Source organism: Helicoverpa zea, chromosome 31 (assembly GCF_022581195.2).
Source record: "Helicoverpa zea isolate HzStark_Cry1AcR chromosome 31, ilHelZeax1.1, whole genome shotgun sequence".
NCBI classification, from domain to species: Eukaryota; Metazoa; Arthropoda; class Insecta; order Lepidoptera; family Noctuidae; genus Helicoverpa; species Helicoverpa zea.
Window position 1 is genome coordinate 15277087 of NC_061482.1, and position 23871 is coordinate 15300957.

Consider the following 23871-nt stretch of genomic DNA (forward strand, 5'->3'; position numbering starts at 1 on the left):
TTTGAAACTAGATTCCAATCAAAGTTTTCACTATGTCTGATAGCGGCTAAATACCTGATCTTTGTAATGTGCTGCCATTCATATTCATACTGATTCATGAGCCCAGACAAAAGTTTGCAGTGTGCGAGTTTGTGTCTCAAGCTGTCTTTACATTTCCGAGCAAATATTTGTCTTTCTCAACAATGTTTCAGAGTTGCAAAATATGTAAGTACTGTAACGAGGAATATAAACTCATTTCGTAGTCGACTTGCTGTATTATAACAAGTCAGTGCAATAGTGTTACATACAAAAATGAATTGTTGAATCTAAAAAAAAACTTTTGACATTATTTCATAATACCTAATAGAATGCATGAGATCCAAGTTTATTTGCTCTTTGTCTGTAATAGTTCAAAGCATCTACAGTGATCACCGAAAGTTGTTAACTGCACGAAAGTTCACGGTTTACAGAAGTAAAGTTCACCACGTAGTTAATCGGCATCTGAATGAGTAATCGGACTCCTGTCTGACGTTCTGACGGAATGACTTTTATTGATGTAGGAGTTTACCATTAAACTTTCAACTAACTGCACGTTGGTGTAATGTTGAATTTGTAATTTCATGAACTTTGTTACCTAATCTACTTGACCGAAATAGAAGTTAGTGGAAAAATCAACAACAATACTCTCACGACAGAGTTTTAAAGTCATAACTATGTCATAATGTTTCAATTTTTTTGTGCAAGTTAATTTAGTGTTCTGAATTGTTAGGACAAAGAATTAGCAATGTCATACAACGTGTCAGAGCAGCCAGTCTTTTTGGCACGTTTCCGGAGCACAGTGATGCGGAGGAATACTTCGACGCTTAATTGTTGTTCTTTTATAAACGTTTTTATTTTAGTTTTTAGAGATAGTTTGAGTTTGTATATACCTACATTGCAATTATTTTAACACTTAAAATCTCAGTGCAATATGTTTAAACATGTAAGTAGGTAGGAGCAAAGATCTCATCAATAAAACAGAATAAGTCCAAACACGATGTTAGAGGTAGCTGCTATCCAGTGTTAAGGTATTCTCGAAGGAGGTAGCATCAGTCATCATTCAGTGTCAAGCCAGTCACCACTTGTGTTGTCAAGAATATCAAAGTTCTATCTATAAGATCTGGCGAAGGCAAGCTATAGTAATTATTATTTAATAGTACATCAAGGACATCATATCATACCATCATCACTTGTTATGATAAAAAAACACCAGTAGGTATTTATTGCTGTATAAATAATACCTTTATTATTATATTTGCCAATTAGTGGCTTCGATATAAATTAACCCAAATATTTAACATAAAATCGTTGACCTAAATACTTTAAAATACAATAAATCATAATTTATCTTTTTCCTAGTAGTTTCATTTAAATGCACTAGATATAGGCTAACACAGGGCCGTCTTTAAACTATTTGAGGCCCTGGGCACATTAGGATCATGGGGATATGACCTTGAGAAAACACTAGTGATAATATATAAAGAAAATAGACAAACAAGGTTCTAAATTTATTTTTATTCAGTTACTAACTTTAAAAAAATAGGATATATAAAAAATAATCTACAAAAGTAACTCGCTTAGCATAAAATCCTTAGATTAACTCTTCCAAAAACCACCCTTCTAGATTTAAGACGAGCAAAATTGTTAATCACTTCTCCAAAATCTATGGTAGGTATTGAGAATATCACATTCTGTGGACATCAGCGACAAACTAGTTAATCTCTCTTGAAGCATTGTACTTCTTAATTCATTTTTTATTCGTTTCAATTTGGAGAAGAAGCGTTCTCCGCCAGTGGCGGCGTAGCATCGGGTAGCACCCGGGGCGGGCTACTTATTGAGCAAACCCTTCCAAAAAAAAAAACGACAAAATATAATCACGTAGTAAAATCATACAGAATTAACACAAAAGTACCCAAATAAGTTTGAAAAAAGCGCTGTAAAGTGAAGATAATTTTTTTTAAATTTTGATTTTTCGGACGCAATAGAGATGTAAAGAATTCAAAGAAAACTACTGCTAAAGTGTAAAGCGCAAGCGCAGCGAGCGCGAAATTTTTGACATTTTTAACACAAAAGTAGGTACCCAAACAAATTTGAAAAAAACACTGTAAAGTGAAGAAGGCGCGAGCGCAGCGAGCACGAAATTTTGAGTTTTGGAACACAAAAGTACTCAAACAAGTTTTAAAAAAGCGACCAGAAAGTGAAGCAGCTGCGAGCGTAGCGAGCTCGACATTTTTTGACATTTGGGACGCAAAAGTCCTCCACCTCCGCTTACAAATAGCGCCTAAATAGCTTAGAAATATTAACTGTAAAGTGATTTTTTATTGATATTTTAAGGACTCTCTATCTAATCTGGCAGGAACTAGGGGGCCTCATTCGATCGCGGGGCCCTGGGCACTTGCCCATAGTGCCCAGTGGAGAAGAGGGGCTTGGGCTAACAAAATCAACAGAATACAGAGAGTACCCGGACACTACACTTTTTAGTCGGCCGATAGTTTGATCGGGCGATTGATAAGTTGGTACGAAGACGTATGGGAGCGCGCACATAACAACGATCATGTATTTGGTTGGTATCAGACCTACTAAAAATTTTGACGAAATGCAGGAATTTCTTAAAAAAAAAAATTCTAACTGTTAACTTTGCAGTAATGACAGGCCTACAAGGATGTTGGTTCCGGGGATTTTAGGCCAGATTGTAGTACCTATGTCTCACATAGTCATATCAAAAATGTAAATTTAAAGTCAGCATATCAAAAATGTAACTGTTTTTTTTCAATCAAAGAAAATAAATACAGTTACTCCAAGAAAAAAAAATCAACCTATATGTACATACATATTGTACTCCCTCCACTAATTGAGTAAAAAGTGTCTTATTAAAAAAAAACAAAACGTCACAAAAGTTGAAAATACAAAGGAATGTACTTACCCGGTTCCGCTCCAAAAACTCTACAGTCCAGCGAAATCAAAATACAGGTTAACAGAAAACACTGAAACAAAAAGAAACGATATTAATTAGTATCAATTTTCATTCAGTTTTCATTGGAAGAGCTGTGCAGAGCGCTTTCGTCAATTAGCGAAATGAAATGAAATATCTTTAAGTACCTTCCACCACATCAATGGGTAAATTTATTGAAGAACTAATTTCATATTTCTTTTTCATACTCATGAAAGGATGACCGCTAATTAGAGAAAGGATTGAGTTAATTAGTAGCAATTTCTTTTTAAGTTTCTCGTGTTTTTGCTGCCTTGCGGGCGTTTTTCCGACCGTAAGCAGATTTCTAAGTTCTAGAGCGGCAATATTCAATAAAATATTCAGTATCAATTTTTCTTTTACGTAATAAGTCATTTTAAAAGCTAATTAGTAGTTCAAAAGGGGAATTAATACAAAGTTGACAGGTTACATTCAGGGTCACATTCAATGACCCAGAAAACGAATGATGACTTAATTTTTATGAAGTCAAAGATACTTCCAGCCAGCTTTACACTAATTAATATTAAAGTAGCAACGCAAAAATATAACAGTCGCACAAGTTTTTAAGCCTTCGCGGAGGACTAAACAGACTAAGCTCAATTCGCTCAACTAAAATACAATTTTCGTTTAACATATCACATGTTGAATTATAAATGTAATCCAAACACATCAAATCAAGAATTTCTCAGCCATGACTCATACGAATAAACAAAAAAAAACACAAAACGCATAGCCCTATCTGCATATAACGACTACTATAATAAGAGCTCCTTACACCAAAGACGCCCCAAGTTTTTAATCCAATAGCCCAGCACAGGAAGGGTTCGAGAGGTCAGATAACATTGGGGACCGGTCCCAGTCGTACACGCAACTTCCCTGGGGGTGACTCATGGTCGCATTGTGTCGTAAAACGATCCTAATAAACTAGAAAGCTACGATTTGTAGGAACATTTTTAATGAACACGTATTAGTAAGAGGTACAGTCGGAGGCACAGCTTTGTTCAATTTTTAATTGTCACACCCCTAGCGAGACTGAAGAGTGAACGAACAAAGAATCCTTCAAGAAAAATCGTTATCAAAATAACAACGAAAGCTAAAAAATAAAAACAAGCTGTACCTACGCAGTCAAAACTAGGATGTAGGATTGTTTATACGGGTATCTCTAATTAGTCAGAAACAAGACTTCTTTATCTTCGAAATAACAATAAAATTTTGACGTTCTTAATAATCTCTAAAATCATAAGCATCAATTACTTAACGGCTAGTTTGTATATAAAACTCAGGTGAAATAGTAAAACACTGCGTAATCGGCTGCATCCGGCAAGCCTGGATGCCGATCGATCATAGTTGGGGAAAGGCTCAGGTAGATGATAATAATTCAGAAAATAATTATTTCTCATTTCCTACATTAATGGATAATTATATGATTTCCAATAACTACCAAATATACATTAATTTCAGCAGTAATTAAATACATTATGACCGCGGAGCGCTTCAAACGAGTTGATAATTTGTACACTTCATTTGCTTTTCGGAGTAAAAATTATATCATTTCATATTTTGCATAAATTATTGACATAGTTCACCAATTTTGCCGGAAATTAAACCTTACAAACCAGCCTGCGGAAGCGGCAAATAAATATATACATGATTCTGTGCAATTTGGTTCCGTGTAAACTCTTCGTAAGCGCGTGGGAGTCAGTCAAAAGCCGTGATGTTTGCAGCCTTTGAAGTGAGCGAAAATCGATAGCTGTTGCATATACCAAATATCTACTGCAAACATGGTACTCACGTATTCGAGCCAATATTTGTAAATAGCCTACCATTTACTAAACGTACATAATTTACAATTATTTTGACTCACCATCATCATCTGCCTAGCCTTTACCAACTGATGTGGTGGGATTCCTTTACTATCTATCTGACCTCCTCAACCCAACTACTTTGGCAACCCGATACCCATAGGCAAGACTGGTTGTCAAAATTATTTTGACTAATTAGAATTGATTCAATAATTAAATATAAATATTTACTCCCCATTACAATTTCAAAAGACATTTTATTGAAAATTTCAGTTGCCTCATTTTCTCATATATTATGGCGTGATGGAGTGATGATCTCATAGATACTAGTCATGACTTTGTCTGCAATATTTGAGAATACCGAGAACTTAGTTTAATTACATGTAGTGGTGATGATATCAACATTTTACTCTTCGGAGTCATTTTACAAGCTCATTAACCCTACACCCTGTTGTTCAAATATGAATATCAGATGGGAAGAGAACAGATGTCAGATGTCAGCTGTTAGGCCTGCCGGGGCTGCGGGTTGTTCGAAAGAGATACCGCGGCCCTGGTACATAAAAGGCCTATGACGGAACACGACGATTTTAGTCAGTAAGAGTCTGACACTCCCTCACCGCTGCTAACCCACAGCGGGAGGGGTCATTTGATGATTTTACGTCGCTAAAAAAAAAAAAAAAAAAAAAGATGTCAGCTGTTGTTTAGAAAACCAGTTTGTGCCGGTTACGGTGCACTTCAAATAATTTGTTGGCTAAAGTAATGAGATTTTTTAATCATTTTCGGGAGTAGGTATACAATCCGGTACATTTTTTTACAGAAAACCCGCACAGGAATATAACTCGGTACAATATAATACATCAGCCAATCGATCAGCCGCTACACCTAAGCCTTTAACTTAAAACCCATGCTTCAAAATATTTATTCAAAACTATATTGTCTTATTAATTAATATGTAACAGTGGAGACATGTTTTGTCCGACTGTACTACAGTGTACAGCGGCCTGTTTTTACTTTCATTGATATTTTTCAAATGGCAGGCAAGGTGACAAAAAATACGCCAAACACAGTCCCCTGTTAGGGGTAATTTATTGAACACAGAAGGGATATTTTATTTGTGGTAAAATTAATATCACTTAATTGATTGACTGGTAGTTAACAGCTCTTCAGAGAGAATATTTTATCAATGAATTTTCGCATGCAATATTCAAACTCGTTTCGGTAAATGGTCTCATATGCGCCGCAGAAAACATGTTGCAAACCGACTCCGAATAGGTCTATATGAAATAGTTTGATTCGCCAAAAGCGAAAATTAATTTTAATAGGAGCTAATATTGATTTGTTAAACATTTTATTCATAAACCCTTTCTCGAAAATACATTGAAGTTAAATTGGCTGATTGCTTCACGATTTTTCTCGACCGATCTATAATTCACCGGGATTTTTAGAAATTCTTAAAAATCTACAAGTCTTACTACTTACGCTTTTTGTAAGTATTAAGACAACCATTTCGTATTGTCACCCCAATCCAATTTAATAACGAGAATCGAGGAGAGAGTGAAAAATCGATTCACCACAACACTCGAGTACCTATCGATATAAAATCATGTGAAGTACATTTTCATTTCAAAATTGAAGTGAACGGTGCTTTAAAAATAGAAGTTACAAATTGTTCCTTCAAAGCTGGACTAGGTACTCCAGATATATTAGTCCCGAGTAATGACGTTGGTAATCCCATAGGAACGTTCAACTGTCTTACCCGCAACCGAAGTGCAGCGCATCAAGCTACTGAAATCTGTCAAACTTTAAATAGATATCAACTTTATCTCTTGAGTATTGAGGTTCAATTTTAATTTGGAAAAATGTTATAGAGATTTGAGTAGTTTGACGTGCTGGCACCTGAGTGTTGATTCCAAGTTTTGTAAGTTAACGCTCTCGATACGTAATTATAAGTCGGCTGAAATAAAGAGTCGTAAGTTACACCACATGATTTAAATGTTATACTTTCGTTCATTTTGCCGGATAATAAAGTTTAGGTACTATTTCGTGAGTGAACGAGATTATAATGCGACAAAGAGCCGATGACAGCGTTTTTAAAGGAACAGTTCTAAAAGCAATGCTCCGTAAATTAAGTTGCATTCTAATTTACGCGTCTAGAAAGTTAACTTGCTCAACTCGCAGTAGGCACTCTGTACTTAATAGAAAATTATGGGGTGAAAGGTAAAAAATAGGCCTTCGAAAACGCATGACTAAGCCACAAGTGACGAAGAAGAGGCGTTGTTTAATTTAATATCAGCCATAGTTCAAAATATCAGGAACTAGTAATTCTCAGAGGGAAAGCTCGGGCATAGTTGACTTGCTCCTGCAACATTGTTGGGTAAATTGGTTGCACATGCATTGCGTACGGTATTGATGAACAAGGAATCCGGCGTGCTATCCCAAGTTTACACAACAATGCCACATTGTGCACATTCTCCGTATCCGAGTTTACAAGGATATGAAGGTCCAATAATGTATAGATCAGGCGTTAGCTTTAGATTCCTGTTGAATCAATTTCCAGGAACACAGATTTACTTTAGGTATCGATCGATCAGCCTAAAACCAATCTTCTGTTAAGCCGAACAATCTGCCCCGATATTTCAAATATTCCAATTACGAACAATATCTAACGATGTTTTCAAGCATAGTCCGTCAGTGTGCGCATTTACAAACATGAGTACCTGCCAGCTTTACATGAACAAAGTGATCCGATATCCTATAAAGCTTAGTTCACATCACCGTGGACGTTAACAGGAACTAAATATTGCGTCCCTTGTATAACGAAGTTTATGGAGATAAAAACGGAACGAACACAACGCATTTTCTCATTTTGAATTCTCTGAAATCCATTGGAATTCGCTGTACCTAAATGAGCCATCCGTTTTCACGTTTGCATGCATTGACAGTGGACGCATAAAGTCCATTATGTAGGGGATCAATTTCTAGGCTTGTACTGACGCCTTAGGTAATACAAGCATGATGGATTTCAATGTACATCATGAATCATCGGCCTATAACTCAGCTGCCAACGCGGAGGAAGGAAAGGTAGCGGAGTTGCCATAAGGGAGGTAGGTCAGGCGCCTTCTTATAGGTCAAGCAACGTGTGGTAGGCGTGATTAGTTACTAGAAATCAAAACGAATCTGTCAAAGATTGGTCTTGGTTGATCGGTAACTTAATTTTGAAAATGATGATCGGGCTCTAATGGCGTATAAGGACGGATTTAGTAACTTTCCTCGTTCCCCACATTTTGGCTCTCAACTTTGTTAGAAGCTTTTGCGTTATGACATCTCCGCTAGTAATTTTGTTCTCCGTGGCTGCCACACTGTCTTAGTTCTGAAGGTCCAGACCATTATCTGTATCTATCGAAGTTCTGCTTGTTAGAAACTGGGATTTCCTAAAGTAAAAGTTGGTTGAGGTTTCTCCAAATGTTATCCATCATGATCTAAAGTTGATAAAGTATTAAATTGTGTTCGATAATGCTATAGTTCGTAGCATCGAACGATATATTAAAAACTTCGAAAACTGATATGAAGAAAAATAATAACTATTTCGTCATAATCTTAATTATGTGAAATTGCTTCCGACTAGTTCCGACTGACGTAAAATTATTAGTGCCTATGCAAAACGTTATTTTTGAATATTTTTAAATCAGGAAATTCGGCGAGTGCCCGCGTGTTGTGGCTTACCCTCGCGATTGAGTAGAAACAAAAGTACCAACAGATGTCACAACAATGTGCATTATAGTAAGTTCAACTCAGTCGTGCGCGCGGCCCTATGTGTGGGTAACCCTTGTACATATACAGTGACTTTGTGTGCGTGACAAGAGGTACAGTCGGGTACAAATACAGTTATTTAGGGGTTATATACGGCTGTTTAAAGTACAGTTATTACGTAATTTAGTTTATTTATTTATAATGATTCTGTATCGCTACTTCAAAAATCAAATGATGAATTTTCGGATTCGCTACTTTCACCAATGTTAATTATAAATTCTGACTCCATGTCAAAATGTCTATAGTATTCTTCTTTTTTCTTTTGTACATGTCGACAAATATTACCCAACATCCCTTCATCAATTTGACTTAAACGTTCATTTATGAGTTTCATTATTTCCGTCTTATTTTGGTCGACATTATGCGAAGCAATATAATTTTTTAAAATTCCCCACACATTTTGTTTCCATTATTATACTAAATTATAGGTTTTTTACATTCTTAGTCCACACATTTATTTATTGTCCGCGTACCCCGAGCTAGAAAATATGTAAGGAGTATTTAATTCATCTTAGATATTTCACTTCATTTATTTCTTAGATACTGTCAATGTCAATTTGAAAAGCCGTATGAGAAAATAATGATAAACTGTAAAATGTAATAATAAAAAGCTTTGAATGTTGTTTCATTTTTTTGAAACGCTACCTGACTCCTTAAAACATTTTCTCCGTGAAGAACTAGACATTTTCGTAAACGACTGTACCCATAACAAAAAGCGATGAGAACACGTCATGCTCGGACGACGTCACTGTCACACAAATGAAAGTTGTATATTTACAAGCCGACGCACACATAGGGCCGCGCGCAAATCTGAGTTGAACTATCTATAGAACATTGTACCTTCTAAGTAACCTTCCTTATTCAATTTGTGAACTATACACATTTCAGCACACCTGTGTATCACTGATAAATAAATTATAAATAGAATTCTTTTGGTATAATGTTCATTACCTATGCCTATTTTATTATCACTTAACACTTTAACTTTAAATTATTTTTTAAACCTCAAAAAGGTCCAAATCCTGATTTTACCTGGCCTATTTACGTTATAAACTAGTTGAATATGACTTAAATATATAACATATAATATATAACTTGGTTAATAGGTAAGAACTAGGAATATCAATTTACTGGTTGGCTGTCGAATTTTCAACTTTCAGCCGTCCAGGAACGCGTTTTGTGTGTTTTCGTACTTCAATGGAAGCTGACTGACCGCTCTATGTTGCGGTTAAATGATTAAGCCTAAGTGCACACTGCTATAAACGTTCGGCCGACTGGTGGCCCGTTGATGCGTTGTTTTTGGAAAATCGTGAATTCAATCAAAGTCTTTCGTCGGTCTGATACCGAACAAAGACCTGATCTAATATAATCGCGATAAATTCCGTAAAAGTAGTTTTATTTAAATGTTTAATATTCGCGTAATTGACAGAAATCAAAAGATCTGATCGTTCTTACTTGTGTACTTCCATTCATCTTCGTACTGATTTATGAGCCGAAACAAACTACCGGGTGACTAAAAGTTTGTAGTAGTATTACTCTAAATGTTGTTGTAATGGTGTTTGAATTAATTCACGGGAATTTCACACCGTGTGACAATCGTGTAAGTAGGTGTAATAGAAATTCTTGTATTTCAATCTTTATGAAGAACTCATTGACTTCCACAAAGGCATGGGTAGTTCACTTTATTTGTTATTGAATGATAAAGGTTTTTTACCAATGTGCTTTTTGAAATCAGTGTCCGCACACAGACCGCGAACAACTTCGTTTGTTCCGGCCTGCACGAGAAATGCCTTTGTAAGTTAATGAGTGTAAACCCCAAAATGAAGTTTTAAAGGGTTCAACAATACTGGGAAAATGGAAAGCACAATGCGATGAGCATCGATGAGGCTGCGGCATCGTTATCCACCAGATTTGTTATCAAAGCGAGTACTTATGTACCTGCACTGAAAATAATTCGGTAAGCGGCTTATATCCGAAACTGAACTGTGGGAAATGTTCTCTTTTATTATGTACATTTATGTACTATTGAAATCGAATTGCATTTCTTTTCAATAGATTTCCTGAAAATACAAACATTTTCAAAATTAATGAAATATTCATATTTTTGAAAACGTTTTTTGTGACCGTACAGCGTAATTGCGTACGACATACGACGAACCGAATTATTAAATTTTTCTTTCTTTTCAATCATTTTGCGCAGTGATGAAGCTCAAAGGGTTTCATTTTTTAATTATAACGAGCTAGTTTATTACACGTGTCCTTTCGTTCCGCCAACTGCTCCGTTATAAGTGTGTTTTTAATTACTTACTGCATAATATGTGAAGTCAAAAAGTCGTGGTGGCCTAGTGGGTAAATAACCCACCTCTTATGAGTGTTGGTTCAATTCCAGTTCAGGCAATGCAACTCTTCTGAGTTTGTATGTACTTTCTAAGATTATCTTTGACACTAATGACCGAGTTTTGGAGGGCACGATGAACTGTAGGTCCCGGCTGTCATTGAACATTGGCAGTCGCTACGGGTAGTCAGAAGCAAGTCTGACAACCAGTCTTACCAAGGGATATTGGGTTGCCCGGGTAACTGGGTTCCAGAGCTCTGGTTAGACTAGAAGCCGACCAAATCTGCTAAGCTAAGCCTATACCAAACTACATATTTTGGGGTTCCAACCGGATGCGGCTGAGTACTAGTGTTTTACAAGGAGCGACTGCCTATATCTGACCTCATCAACCCAGTTACAGGCGCGACCCAATACTTACTCCTAAACAAAGACTGGTTCTGCCGAAGAATTTGGATGCCCGCGAACCCGCGCGCAATTGTAAGGGTCCGTTCACATCAACATAGACCGGCTCGGAGAGGAGAGCAAATTCTTAACACGTTGAAAACCGAGTTCTTAGTATTTGTAGTAAGGTTTATTTTTGCAAGTGCACTGCTTTTGTCAATAAGAGTGCTCGAAGGCGCTCGGTGTAAAATAATAAGAGGAGCTATCCAGCTCGGATCGCGTAGTTTTTCTCCACGTTTGGCTCCGATTGCATGCTCTTTAATGCTCGCGCATCAGATCGGCTCCGGTCTGTGTGAAAAGAAAAATGCGCGCCGATGCTCTCCGAACCGGTTTGCTTGAACGGACCAGGAGGGACACCGGGGTGGTTTTAAACGGTAAGGGTCTAGACACGCCCCTCCGCCTCTACTCAGGTGGAGGAAGATCTTATAAAAGCGTAAGACAGGTTGTCAGATTTACTAGCTTCTGACTACCCGTAACGACTGCCAAAGATGCTCAATGACAGCCGGGACCTATAGTTTATCGCGCCCTCCGAAACACGGTTGTTTGTGTTCAAGATATACATAGAAAGTACACACAAACTTTGAAAAATTGTATTGGCATTTGATTGAAGTGGAATTGAACCAAGGCACTCATACTTGGTTCTTTACCCAATAGCCAATAGGCAGGCACGACTAGTAGGTAAAGGCAAATAAACATTTAAAAAAGAGATTGAAATGTTTCATATTATATATTTTTATAAGTAATACACGAGGCGTTCAATCCTATGAGTATAGTTCACTAATTGTTTAAATGTTCAAACGCCTATTGTCGAGACATCTGTTGATTACGGTATGGTTCTACTCAATCGCAAGGGTAAGCCACAACATGCGGACTCCTCCCGAATTTCGCTATCGAGCAATATTGAAAAAATACGTTTTTTTGATACTTTCTAATATAAATATTTATGTCAATCGGAAGCAATTTCACATAAGGTTTTGACGAAATTGTTTTTCTACTGCCTATTTTCTGATTGATATGAGTAATGTCAAGTAGTAAATGTTATTAATTTTGATCGATGTCTTTGGGCACCTCTCTGCCCAAATTGGTAGGTACCTGCAGCTTCCGAAAAATGGAAATTCAGTTTACAAAAAATGAATTTCCCTTTAAAATATTTTTTTTTCCAGGTTTTGCCCCAATGACCTAGTGACATGATTTGAAATTTTCTCAAAGAGTTTTTAAGTAGGTTCTGTTCCCAGGATTGGTCTTTGTTCGTAACTCTTGTTCCGTAAATAGTTGTGAGAAGCTTCGCAAAACTAAAGTATGCCAACAGTTGAGTTAAAACAGGAAAAGTTCCTGTAGATGTTAGTGACAGCACCTACCATGTTGAGGATATCTGATAATTAATGTTGTTCCACACTCCTTTATACTTTGCAGCAAAGCAGTAGATAATTAATTTAAGTTTAAATGCATAATCGGTTGAATTCGAGAATCTCCGATTTAGAAAGTTGATTAAAAAAACCGACTAAGTGCGAGTCGGAATTGCGCACAAAGGGTTTGTACTAGTATTTAGAAAATGAGCAAAACAATCACGTTTGTTGTATGGGAGCCCCTCAAAATATTTATTATCTTCAAAGTTTTAGTATTTGTTGTAATAGCGGCAACAGAAATACATAATCTGTGAAAATTTCATACATCCTGGTGACAGACAGACGGACGGACGGACGGACAGAGGAGCGAAAACAATAGGGTCCCATTTTACCCATTGGGTACGGAAGCCTGAAAATGTGTCGTTCAGGGTCTGTCGGTGCCTACTTTCCCACTAGTTTCACTTTTTATGTGACGAGCGTATGGTGTGACTTTTCACGGAGAACTATAAAGGCGTTTTTGATTATTTTAATAATTTTCAGTTCCAGATAGTTGTCTGTAAGTAAATTAAATTACCCGAAAGTTCTTTATAAAAAAAAACCGGATCTGCTTTGTATTAAAAATCTTTTGGTGGGTATATTCAGGTTTGTCTTCGTCGCGCGATAAACTTTTCAATTTCAAAATCACCGAACAATTTTTAAATATAAAAATGTTAATACTAAACGCTAGCAACTTTGACGATTCACACAAAAAAATAAAATAATTCATGCATTAAATAAAGGGTAAAATATAAATATAATAAACTTATAAAAACATAAAAAGTAATACTGGTTAATCAAGGTAATTTTGACAAATCACATTAAAAAAAAAAACAAGTAAAATCACAAAAAAAAAAAAAAAAGTCAAATACTAAACTTACCAAAGACTTCATTTTCACCATTTAGACACAAATTAATTTTGGAAAAATTTTTGCCACTGCACACGTCTGAGGGCATCGGAAACTTATTAGGGAATAAAGTTCGGTGCAGTCCGTACCTATGGCAGGTATTGCACCGCGCGCGGGGGTGGCCGCCCCACCCGCCCCGCGCCGCTCTCTCTGCTTCCCTATACCCTGTACAAGTTTTCATTTATAAATCGTCATTTTGTTTATCAGAAGCGAATGTTTATTTTTTCGTTGTATTTATTGTAATACTGGTGTTTTTTTTGGGATGTTATGAATTGGCCTAGTTTTTATCTAAGTACTTCGGTAGTATGTATTATAAAGTACTAGATCCGCCCGCGGCGAGTTCAGTTATATCGCGTTTCCGAGGAAACTATTCAAAAGGCCAGGATAAAAACTATCTATTTCCTATTCCTAAGGTCAACTCTACCTCTGTACCAAATTTCATTAAAATCAGTTCAGTGGTTTAGATGTGAAAGCGTAACTTAAGACAGAGTTACTTTCGCATTTATAATATTAGTAGGGATAAGAGTTTGTTCAATTCCCGGAGTCGTGGGAACTACTGGTACGATTTATAAAATAGTTTCAATGTTAGATAGCGTACTACCTAGTACTTTTCATATGGGAGCATGAAGTAGTTCCTACAGGACGCGAGTGAAAACGATGGCAAAAGCTAGCGTACTTATCAGTGGCCTTTCAGCCCGGGGCGGCAAAGCTGAATGCGACACAGCTTAAAAAATAATGTTTTACCAAGTTTGTTAAAAGCGACAACTTTTTAATGAAGTTATTCGTCGAAAAGTGAACATGATGATAAAAGGATTGTTTGTACTTGTACCTATAGTGTATTCACGGAGACAAGTTAGTATAGCGCCTTCTCTATTGCACATTTTCATACAAATGACAAAGACAAAAAAAACTTTTTTAGGATCAGTGGGCGTTAACAATACCTTAGAAATGTAAACGTGCGTTCACACTGCGCTTCTTAAAAGTACGCTTAGTTTTTTCTTGCGGCTTCGTCTATCGTATTAATTGAGAGACATTTTGATAGAATTTATTTATTGTTACCTACTTTTTTATTTAACTGATGGATATGAAGGAAAGAAATAAAATCGAGAGTTAATGATTATATTTTCTTTATTATATTATAATATCTACCTAGTATACATTTTCATAACATATCATCATCATCATCACTCTCCGTACTATCGCTACTGTCGTTTCCTACATTTATTATGAATCTTTCAGTCATTGCTTCCACATTTCTGTCCATGGCATCCATTTTGGGCTCAACTATTTCTTTGACATGCTTTATACATTTTTTCCATTTCTCTGCGTCAATATATTGAATGGATTCCTTTAATACAATTTTTAATTCTGCCATTTTGTGTGTTTTCATGTGTGAAGCTACATTTCCTTTAACTTGAGCCCACACTAGCTCAATTGGATTTAATTCGCAATGATACGGTGGCAGTCTCAGTACAGTTTTGTTTTGTGACTTTGCCATTTCGTCTATAATACAAGCGTCGTATCGCTGTCTATGGTTTTTAACAATGTTTAATAATTCACGTTTCAACATTTCAGCGTTACAGCTAATATTTTTTTCGCGTAACCAATTACATATATCCTGTTTTTTAGATTTGGCCGTTGGGATTCGCTCTATTTTCCTAGAGTGATAGGAAGCGTTATCCATGACTATCACAGAATTATCGTCCAGCATATTTAAAACTTCTCTAAACCAATTTTCAAATTCTTCGGCATTCATCTCCTTGTGATAATCGCCTTGTTTCTTCGACTCAAACATATTTAGACCACCTTCGACGAATCCATCCTCACTCCCAATATGAGTAATAAGTAGTCTTTTGCCTTTTCCTGTAAAGAGAATATAAAACATGTTATAAAACACGTGTTTCAACACTGAGAACATAACTATAACTTAATGATAATAATAACAATGGATGTAGCGCACCTGGGCCAGTTTTCTATGCAAAAATTGGGAAAAAGTATTTTATTATGATAATGCTCATTTATGACAAAAGAACAATAAACCGGTCATTAGCACACATGCGCCGCTTAAAAATTAATATTGACCATTACATAAATAAAAAATACACACCTGAAGGTGTTTTCAAGCCAGTTGTTAGTCCATTAATAAAAGCGTCTCGCCTGCTTTTCACTGTGGTATCGACCCAAGCTTTTGAGGTAGTGTGACCTTCATTCACCCAAGTTTCATCTAAATAGTAGATTTTTTGATGATTATTTCGTGCATTTTTGATAGCTCGCAGATAATTTCTTCTCCAAAAGAATATGTCATCGCGATCCAGCAATAAGCTGTTTCTGCTTCTCTTACAAAATTTAAAACCAATTTTTTTCAATATTTTATGTAGCGTCGTTCTCTTTATAACGCCCAAAGTGCCATCATCACTGATTTTCTTTAAAATCTTATCAAGAGTAGGTATTTCATTCTGCGCGAAGAAATTGTGGACTATATTTCTGATGGCACATTTTGTAAAGTTATCAATCGTATCAACAATTGACAAACGTTGCTTCAATTTCTTCGGAGATTTTAGCTCGCCACTATCATTCTTCTCTTTTACAATTCTATGAACAGAAGCCCAGTGAACACCTAAAGAAGATGCAACTGCTTTCAGAATGTCACCCTTGGAGGCCGAAGAGTCTGCATTTCTCATTGCGTGGTACATATTTAAAATCATAGTCTTCTCGGTAGACAAAAAAGCCCGCCGTTTTCTTTTAACAGCAGATTGTTCGATATCCGCCATTATCTCAATCAAAGCAATCAATCATATAATCCAATACACCAGCCGGTTCACAAGTTGAGCGCACAGTCACAAAGAAGAGCACGTCTGCACAATACGGGAAGTATGAGTAGACTAAAAAGTACTCGTACTGTGTACACCGCCTTAGCATTTATCACTGACCAATCGCAGTTAAAAAATTGTGTGAGTGAGATAGCGCTCTACTAACTCGTCTCCGTGAATACACTATAGTAAAGCACACTGCGGACTAAACAACCGATGGTTGAATTTCTCTCAAATTCGGTATTTAGAAAAAGGGACATATTTTGGTTTGCGTTTTTCTATATTGTTGAGTCTAGCCAATAAAGCCAAAGGCCGAGTGCATTCACATGGGCACATTGGGCACTCAGTCCAGACGTTTCAGTTAAATTCAACTTTCATGTCCCAATTAACTTTCACGTCATTATTTCGTTTTAACTAATTTATATAGGTATTTAACTAAATCGTGTTGAAGTCGCATTTATATAATTCTTCAGATAAAGTCATTTTTCAGATCAAAATGTACTTACTATACATATTCCGCCATAATTCTTTAATGTCATATTCTACACAATTGGAAATAAAATATTTAATAAATAAAAAAAGGCGTAATTTACGTTTAATCAATTTTTGTTAATTTGCTTTAATTGGTACTAATTTTGAACTATAATCCCAATAAGTATTTTCATTTGGTAAACTAGCACACGGGCCCCTTAGTCCAGATGCACGCGTATTGTTATCACTAGGGGTAGCCGCATGAGTCACCTGGGTGAATCATACTTGTTACCTTTAATGACCAATTATATTTTGTTCCCGGGAACTTTCTGTACATTTCAATGAATGAAGGCTCGTTAAGGGCGCTATCATGCCATCTTATGTAATCAATTCTAATATTATGAAGAGGAGAGTATTATTGTTTGTTTAATGGATAGGTACCTACAATAAAAAAAAACACTGGACCGATTTTCAAAATTCTTACAATAGTCCAAAGCTACGTTATCTGCGAGTAACATGTGCTATATTTTATCTTGATACGGGCTCCTTATCTTGGTACGGGCAGAGTTTCCACGGGACGTGGGTAAACCGCGGGGTACCGATAGTTAAGGTAACATAACCTGGAAGAGATACCATAAGAACCTGGAAATATAAGAAGACCCATGGAACAACCAAGGCTATCAGGTAATGGCTATAAGAGAGCAACAAAATGACTAACAAAAGTATTACAAGGTACAATATTTGCCAAAAAGCCTATGACTCAGCTAATTCCTAGGTAGGTTTGGTAGGTACCAAATCTTTGATTAAATTCAAATTCAAAGCTCTTTATTCTGTTCTTCATTTCTACTGAATGTTAAAGAAAGCGTTCTAGGCTTTGAAACTTACCAAGCCATTCTACAGTGTTCCAACTATCTTGAAGTTGGAAGCAAGGATCTTTAGTTTAATTTATTTTGAGCATTCTGCATCAGTAACTGTCGCACATGCCTATACTTTTTATATCGTTTTTGTTTCTCGAAAAGTATTGACATTGTAAATAAAATAAATGATAAATGAATAAGGGTGAATTTCCCGGGACCAAAAATTGCGTGGCATCGATGAAATCGGTACTAAAAATCATTGTTATAATATTCTAATATTTTTTTCTAAGTAGGTGAAATAGTAATCTATGTGTAGCACTAAATATTTTGTTAATAGGATTAATTGGTTCTCCAAAAAAAAAAAATAAACCTCAAAATCTTTCATTGCCGTGTTTGTCCACACGTCACCTTGATGTGTACTAGACCTTATTGATAAAAATGTATTAGTTATTTATATTAAAACCTACTTTTATTTGATTCGTGAATAGTTAAAGTATTATTACGGACTACATTTGTTGAAATATTTAAACAATACAACAAATGGTAAATAAAAAATAGTTTGTCCCAGAACCACCATTCATCGCCATGTCCTAAACATATTTAAGAATATTCCTTTTTCTAACGGTTTGCGTCCCTCCCGCTGTGCGCTAAATGTTGCATATTAGTGGACATCAAGTGTTCGACGTGGAATGACGTGTGCACGTGCCTGCATTTTCGCGCCATAAATGCAAGTATGCAATTTTTTTATCACTGGACATTTTTTCTATCATCGCCGTGGATAGGTCTTACTTCTGTTTGAATAAGTTTGTCCTCTTAATTGATCATTCGGTACAATGCCATCTATCTTATGTTTATTTGTGACGTGTTAATTACTGTGAATTATTAACAGATTTTTAGTTTTTTGATGTTTTTGCCTTGATATTCATTGCCGTGCTCTCATTTCCGTGGTTTCCGTGGTCAAAATTTGCTATGGAAATGAAAAAAAATACACAGCAATGAAAAAATTTTCATTGCCATGCCTTGTAAAACAATTTCGTTTCATTGCCGTGGCCGCATGTTTCATTACCGTGACTTATGTTTTCATCGCCACGGCATCATTAAGAAAAAAAAAACAATTTGTACTATATAGTCAACTACAAAAAGATATTTCCACGTTCACCTCACTAAATGATAAACTTACACACACCACTTCAGGTTCAGGTTCACTTAGGTTGTTTTACTAGAGGAGTATTTAAGAAAAGAAAGAGAAAGATATGTCAAAACGATGGCTGCAGGAATAGTTTTCATTGCCATGGACGCATGTTTCATTGCCGTGCATGCATGTTTCACCGCCGTGGCATGAAAATTTTAGTCTTGTATATCTCGTTAGTTTTTTAAGCTATCTACTAGATATTAAGGAAGAATACATATCTTATCAAAAACTTTAGTAAACACTATTTTTTCTTGTTCTAAAGTTGAAGTATAAAAAATCCACGGAAATGAAGATTTTATTGGACCTGTTGAAATTCACCCATAAATGCTGCTGGTTCCTGGACCTATAGCTTAATCGTCTCTTCAACTTGAAACGTAGGAAAGAAGCCAAACTGGGGCTAGATTCTGCTAATTTTATTTAAGCGATATACGATTGCTATCCGATTCAATCACGATCTCTCGATTGAAGCATAATGTGGCATTCCGCTATTTTTTCTTTGAAATAAACGTTTCTATCCTTTTCTGTTCTTCAATAATGAATTATAATCTATGAATGATTTACAATTGCAATATGATAGTAGAACAGACTACCCTATAGGCGAAATGGCAGACCAATCGCATACCAATCAAATGTTATTGAAAGATTGGTCTTATTTTAGTAGCAGAATGCCCGATATGGTTAAAGTGCTATTGCGATTAGATTGCTATCCAATTGTCACATCATTACATTAGCAGAATCGGAACCTTGGTCGTTTTTATTGTTTCAAGACCGTATTGAACAAAATATCGGGTCTATAGAAGGCTCGAAAATGATGTTAGCGCGAGGTTTACATACATGACCTAGTAATGAACCACGAGATTATCCAAGAGAATAAAATAGAATAGAATATAATTTATTTCCTTTTTAAATACAGCATACCAGTACAATATTACTTATTCTCTAAGTTCTTAATTAACACGGTGTTTAATTATTAGGTTGGGTTGTAAATTGAAACGGTACAAACAAACATTGAAACGGTAAGAGATACATACTTAAACTACTTAAAAAATATTTGTTACATATTACTTACTCGTAACAAAAATGCCACCACAACTATGCAATTTAATATATACATATAATAAATCTGTAAAAAAACTGTGTCTGTACATTGAATATATTAAAAAAATAATAATTGGGTGGAGTTTAGAAACAGTAATGGAGCACAAATCCAAAAAAAAAAATCTGTCTGTATGGTCTGTATGTTTGTACACGCTAATCTTCGGAACTACTGGACGGATTTCAATGATTTTTTGTTTGTTGTATCGGTATAAAGTCTGGGCAACATATCTAGGCTATAATTTATCTTCGAAACTTGAAGACCTGATGCAGAACTGCAACAGACCAACAAAACGATAAGAGATACAAAAATGGTGCCATGGCAAAAATTGTTCCACGTGATGAGCATTTTCTGCTGAGATAATAAATTTGAAGATCTGGAACACCTTATGTGAAACCCCAAGAGCCCAGCTACTCTGTACCATATAAAGGTACGACGTTTGAGCAAAAGTTGTTCAATCTGATAAGCACTTTCTATTGAATTAAAAAATTGAAGATCTAAAACACCTGATGTGGAACTCCAGGAGCCCAGCTAGACTATAGCATATAAAGGTATGACGTCTTAGCAAAAGTTGTTCAATCTGATAAGCACTCTCTAATGACTTATAAAAATTGAAGATCTAAAACACCTGATGTGGAACTCCAGGAGCCCAGGTAGACAATAGCATATAATGGTATGACGTTTTAGCAAAAAGCGTTCAATCTGATAAGCATAGTCTATTGACGTATAAAAATCGAAGATCTGGAACACCTGATGTAGAACTTCAAGAGCCCTACTACACTTGAAATGTATAGAAATGAATGTTACAAAACAGGTATGGTGAATCAAAAAAGTAATTAGTCCGTCTTTTAGATAACCCTAAAATAATGGACGCGTATTTTTTTTCTCTCTCTCACAAACAAATAATAACGAAGATATAACACGCTTGAATTTTGTGTTAAGTCACTGCTTAGTACAAATTTTACATACCTAGACGTGGCGTCACGAGCATCCACTCTCCGACTTTGTTGCGTTATATCTCATTATTATTTTGTATGTCTCTTCCAGACCTCGGGACTACAGCGTCCTGAATTTTTGGGGGGGAAACGTGGGGCCGAAGCCAACATGCTGAAGCCCTTTTGAGACAACTTTAATGAAATGGTACACAAAACCGACGATTATCCCTTTATACACTATAGAAATGAACCCAAGGACAATACCCGGTGGACGTCGTTAAAAAAAAAAGATAATCCCCGGTTCTGTGCTAAACTATTGTTAACTATGGAGGAAAACTACTTGGGCTATTGTGATGGGATGTTAGTGGATTAGGACATAGGGAACTATGACATCTCCCGGTGACAATGTATTAGATACATGTAAAAATGGCAGGTGGAGACTCGCCACCTCACTTACTGGCCCCCCGGAAATCAGTCGGAGTCAGAGCGGCTGAAGAGCGAGGATACCTCGACGGACTTTAAACGCAGATCACGCGCTCCCTGTGGGTCCAGCATCACCGGCCCAGTCGCCACTTACCACGAGGCACCTGCCCTCCGATAAGGGCTACTAACCCTGCTCTAGCGACTCCACTCTGGACGGCCCATGAAGGCAAGGCAGAGGCGTGAGCCCTACCCCCGTCATGGTTCACTCCGGCCGGCCGGAGACGGGGGACAGTATACTCTCCCTGGCACTCGCACAGCACTCGGTATATATAGCCCCGCGGGGTCGCTACTCCCCGTCATCCGCCTCAGATGTCCTGCGGAGCTTATATCCCATTATTATTGTCGTTATTATCTCAAGAGCCTTTGTCCCAATTATGTTAGGGTCGGCGTCCAGTCACGATGCAACTGAGTACCAGTGTTTTACAAGGAGCGACTGCCTATCTGACCTCCACAAATCGGTTACCCGCGCAACCCAACACCCCTTGGTAAAACTGGTCAGACTTACTGGCTTCCGACTACCCATAACTGCCAAGAATGTTCAATGACAGCCGGAACCTACAGTTTAACGTCCCCTCCAAATAACCGTCATTGGTATCCGAAATATACATAGAAAGTACATACGAACTTAAAAAAGTTACATTGGCTTGCCAGACCTGGAATCAAAGTCACACGCTCACACTGGAGAGATTGGTTCTCTACCCACTAAACAACCACTACTTCCACTTGGTCACCACGACTTTGTTTTTTTTACGTAATAATACGTGCAATATTTTTGCCACACACAGCTTAAATGCGGACTAATTAGAATCACTACTTTTATCCCTATGGTCATACCTATTGCGCTTCAGTTCTCAGTGTTTAGCTTAGTCTTCTGTGCTTTTGTCGTTGACGTACAAAATTTAAATATATGGAACGTTTCTAATGGTTATGCGTATTCCGTTGTTTTCCCGTCAACGGTCTTTGAAGGGGGATCTTTGATTTTGCTGACCCCGTAGTCGCTGGCATAAGGGACAGGATCCGCGTACGAAGTCGCGGGCAGAAGCTAGTTTGATAATAAAATAATGTCCATCGACGGTATACAAGAAAAGTTCTTTACCTCCCGTGCTAGTTAAAAACTGTGTCACGGAAAGGTAAGATTCTCGTTATAGCATGAATTTGCAATCGTAACGTTATGGACATAAGACACTCTTTTCCTAAAAAGTTATTTAGTTACAATGTAGTGGATGCTAGTATAAGCAAAATAACTAGACAAACATGTTGCAATTTTTTTAAAAATTAATAATAAGAAATGGAGTATTTGATAAGAATCAATATCTATATATGTATATGTCACCGTAAGATTACAAACATCGTTAGATTACAATCTATCTCGAGAGATTGTAAACTGTCGAATTATTGTAAACCGTAACACCTGATTGCAATTTAACGCATTATTTTTCGCTATATTGTAATCTATCGATGAGAAATTGTCAAATTGTCAACTGTCCGAAAGCTCTCCCTGATTGGTCAGTCTTTTTGTAAGATCGAGAGCGATGTAGAGCGGTCAAATTGTCAACTGGCGTAGAACGGAATGCATCTTGCGCGCTGATTGGTAGAACGTCAAAAAAGACAATGTTCTTTGCAACTCCCGGTGTCACAGCTCTTTGACGTGCAAAAATAAGTGACGGTTTAATTTTTTATAAAATCAAAAATTGTACTTAATTTTAAAGACTCAAATTACACACAATTAAAAATTGTATTAAAAATTGAAGTTAGTGACGAAAACGAATCGCTGCAAAACCGACTCCACGTAGTCTTGTCTGCCCTACCCCTAGAGTGCAATTCAAAACCGCGTAGGCGCGGAGGGGCGAGGCGGCCTGCGAGCTGAGGCGCAGGTAGTTTCAGCGCTCGCCGCCGTGGCTGAGGCTGGCCGGCTCCGCCGGCCAGCAAGCCGAAGCTGCGGTGGTGAGCGTGAAAACCATCTGCGACGATAAGCTCGCATGGGACCGCCGGAGCCCCGCAGCGCCGGAGCCGTGACAGAAGTTATGCAATACTTCAATTAATATGGGATGTGTTATATTTTAAACAAAAAACTCAGTAGGTACGAGTTAAATAATTAGAAGGTAAATAAATATTTTTATGATGTCATTTAATAGTATTTATAGTTCGGCCATTCAGAGAATGCGTTCCTGACACGTCGCGATTGAACTGACGACGTAACTTTGCAATGGCGTTGCAGTTACGATAAAAATATTTTTGCTGGTTGTTTACCGTTTTAACAATTGAGGAGCATTAAAACAACATTATTATATCAATAATCAATGAATGTAGTTACGTCGTCAGTTCAATCGCGACGTGTCAGGAACGCATTCTCTGAATGGCCG

The 23871-nt window shown here is 36.8% G+C and overlaps 1 protein-coding gene across 1 annotated transcript; it reads right to left on the reverse strand.

The window, feature by feature from the left end:
• Positions 1-14774: 14774 nt before the first annotated feature.
• LOC124645387 lies at positions 14775-16666 on the reverse strand. The gene is made up of 2 exons (XM_047185189.1): positions 15772-16666; positions 14775-15527 (listed from the first exon to the last, which is right to left on the reverse strand). The coding sequence occupies exons 1-2, from the start codon at positions 16433-16435 to the stop codon at positions 14827-14829; spliced, it is 1365 nt and encodes a 454-aa protein (XP_047041145.1). The 5' UTR covers positions 16436-16666; the 3' UTR covers positions 14775-14826.
• Positions 16667-23871: the final 7205 nt, after the last annotated feature.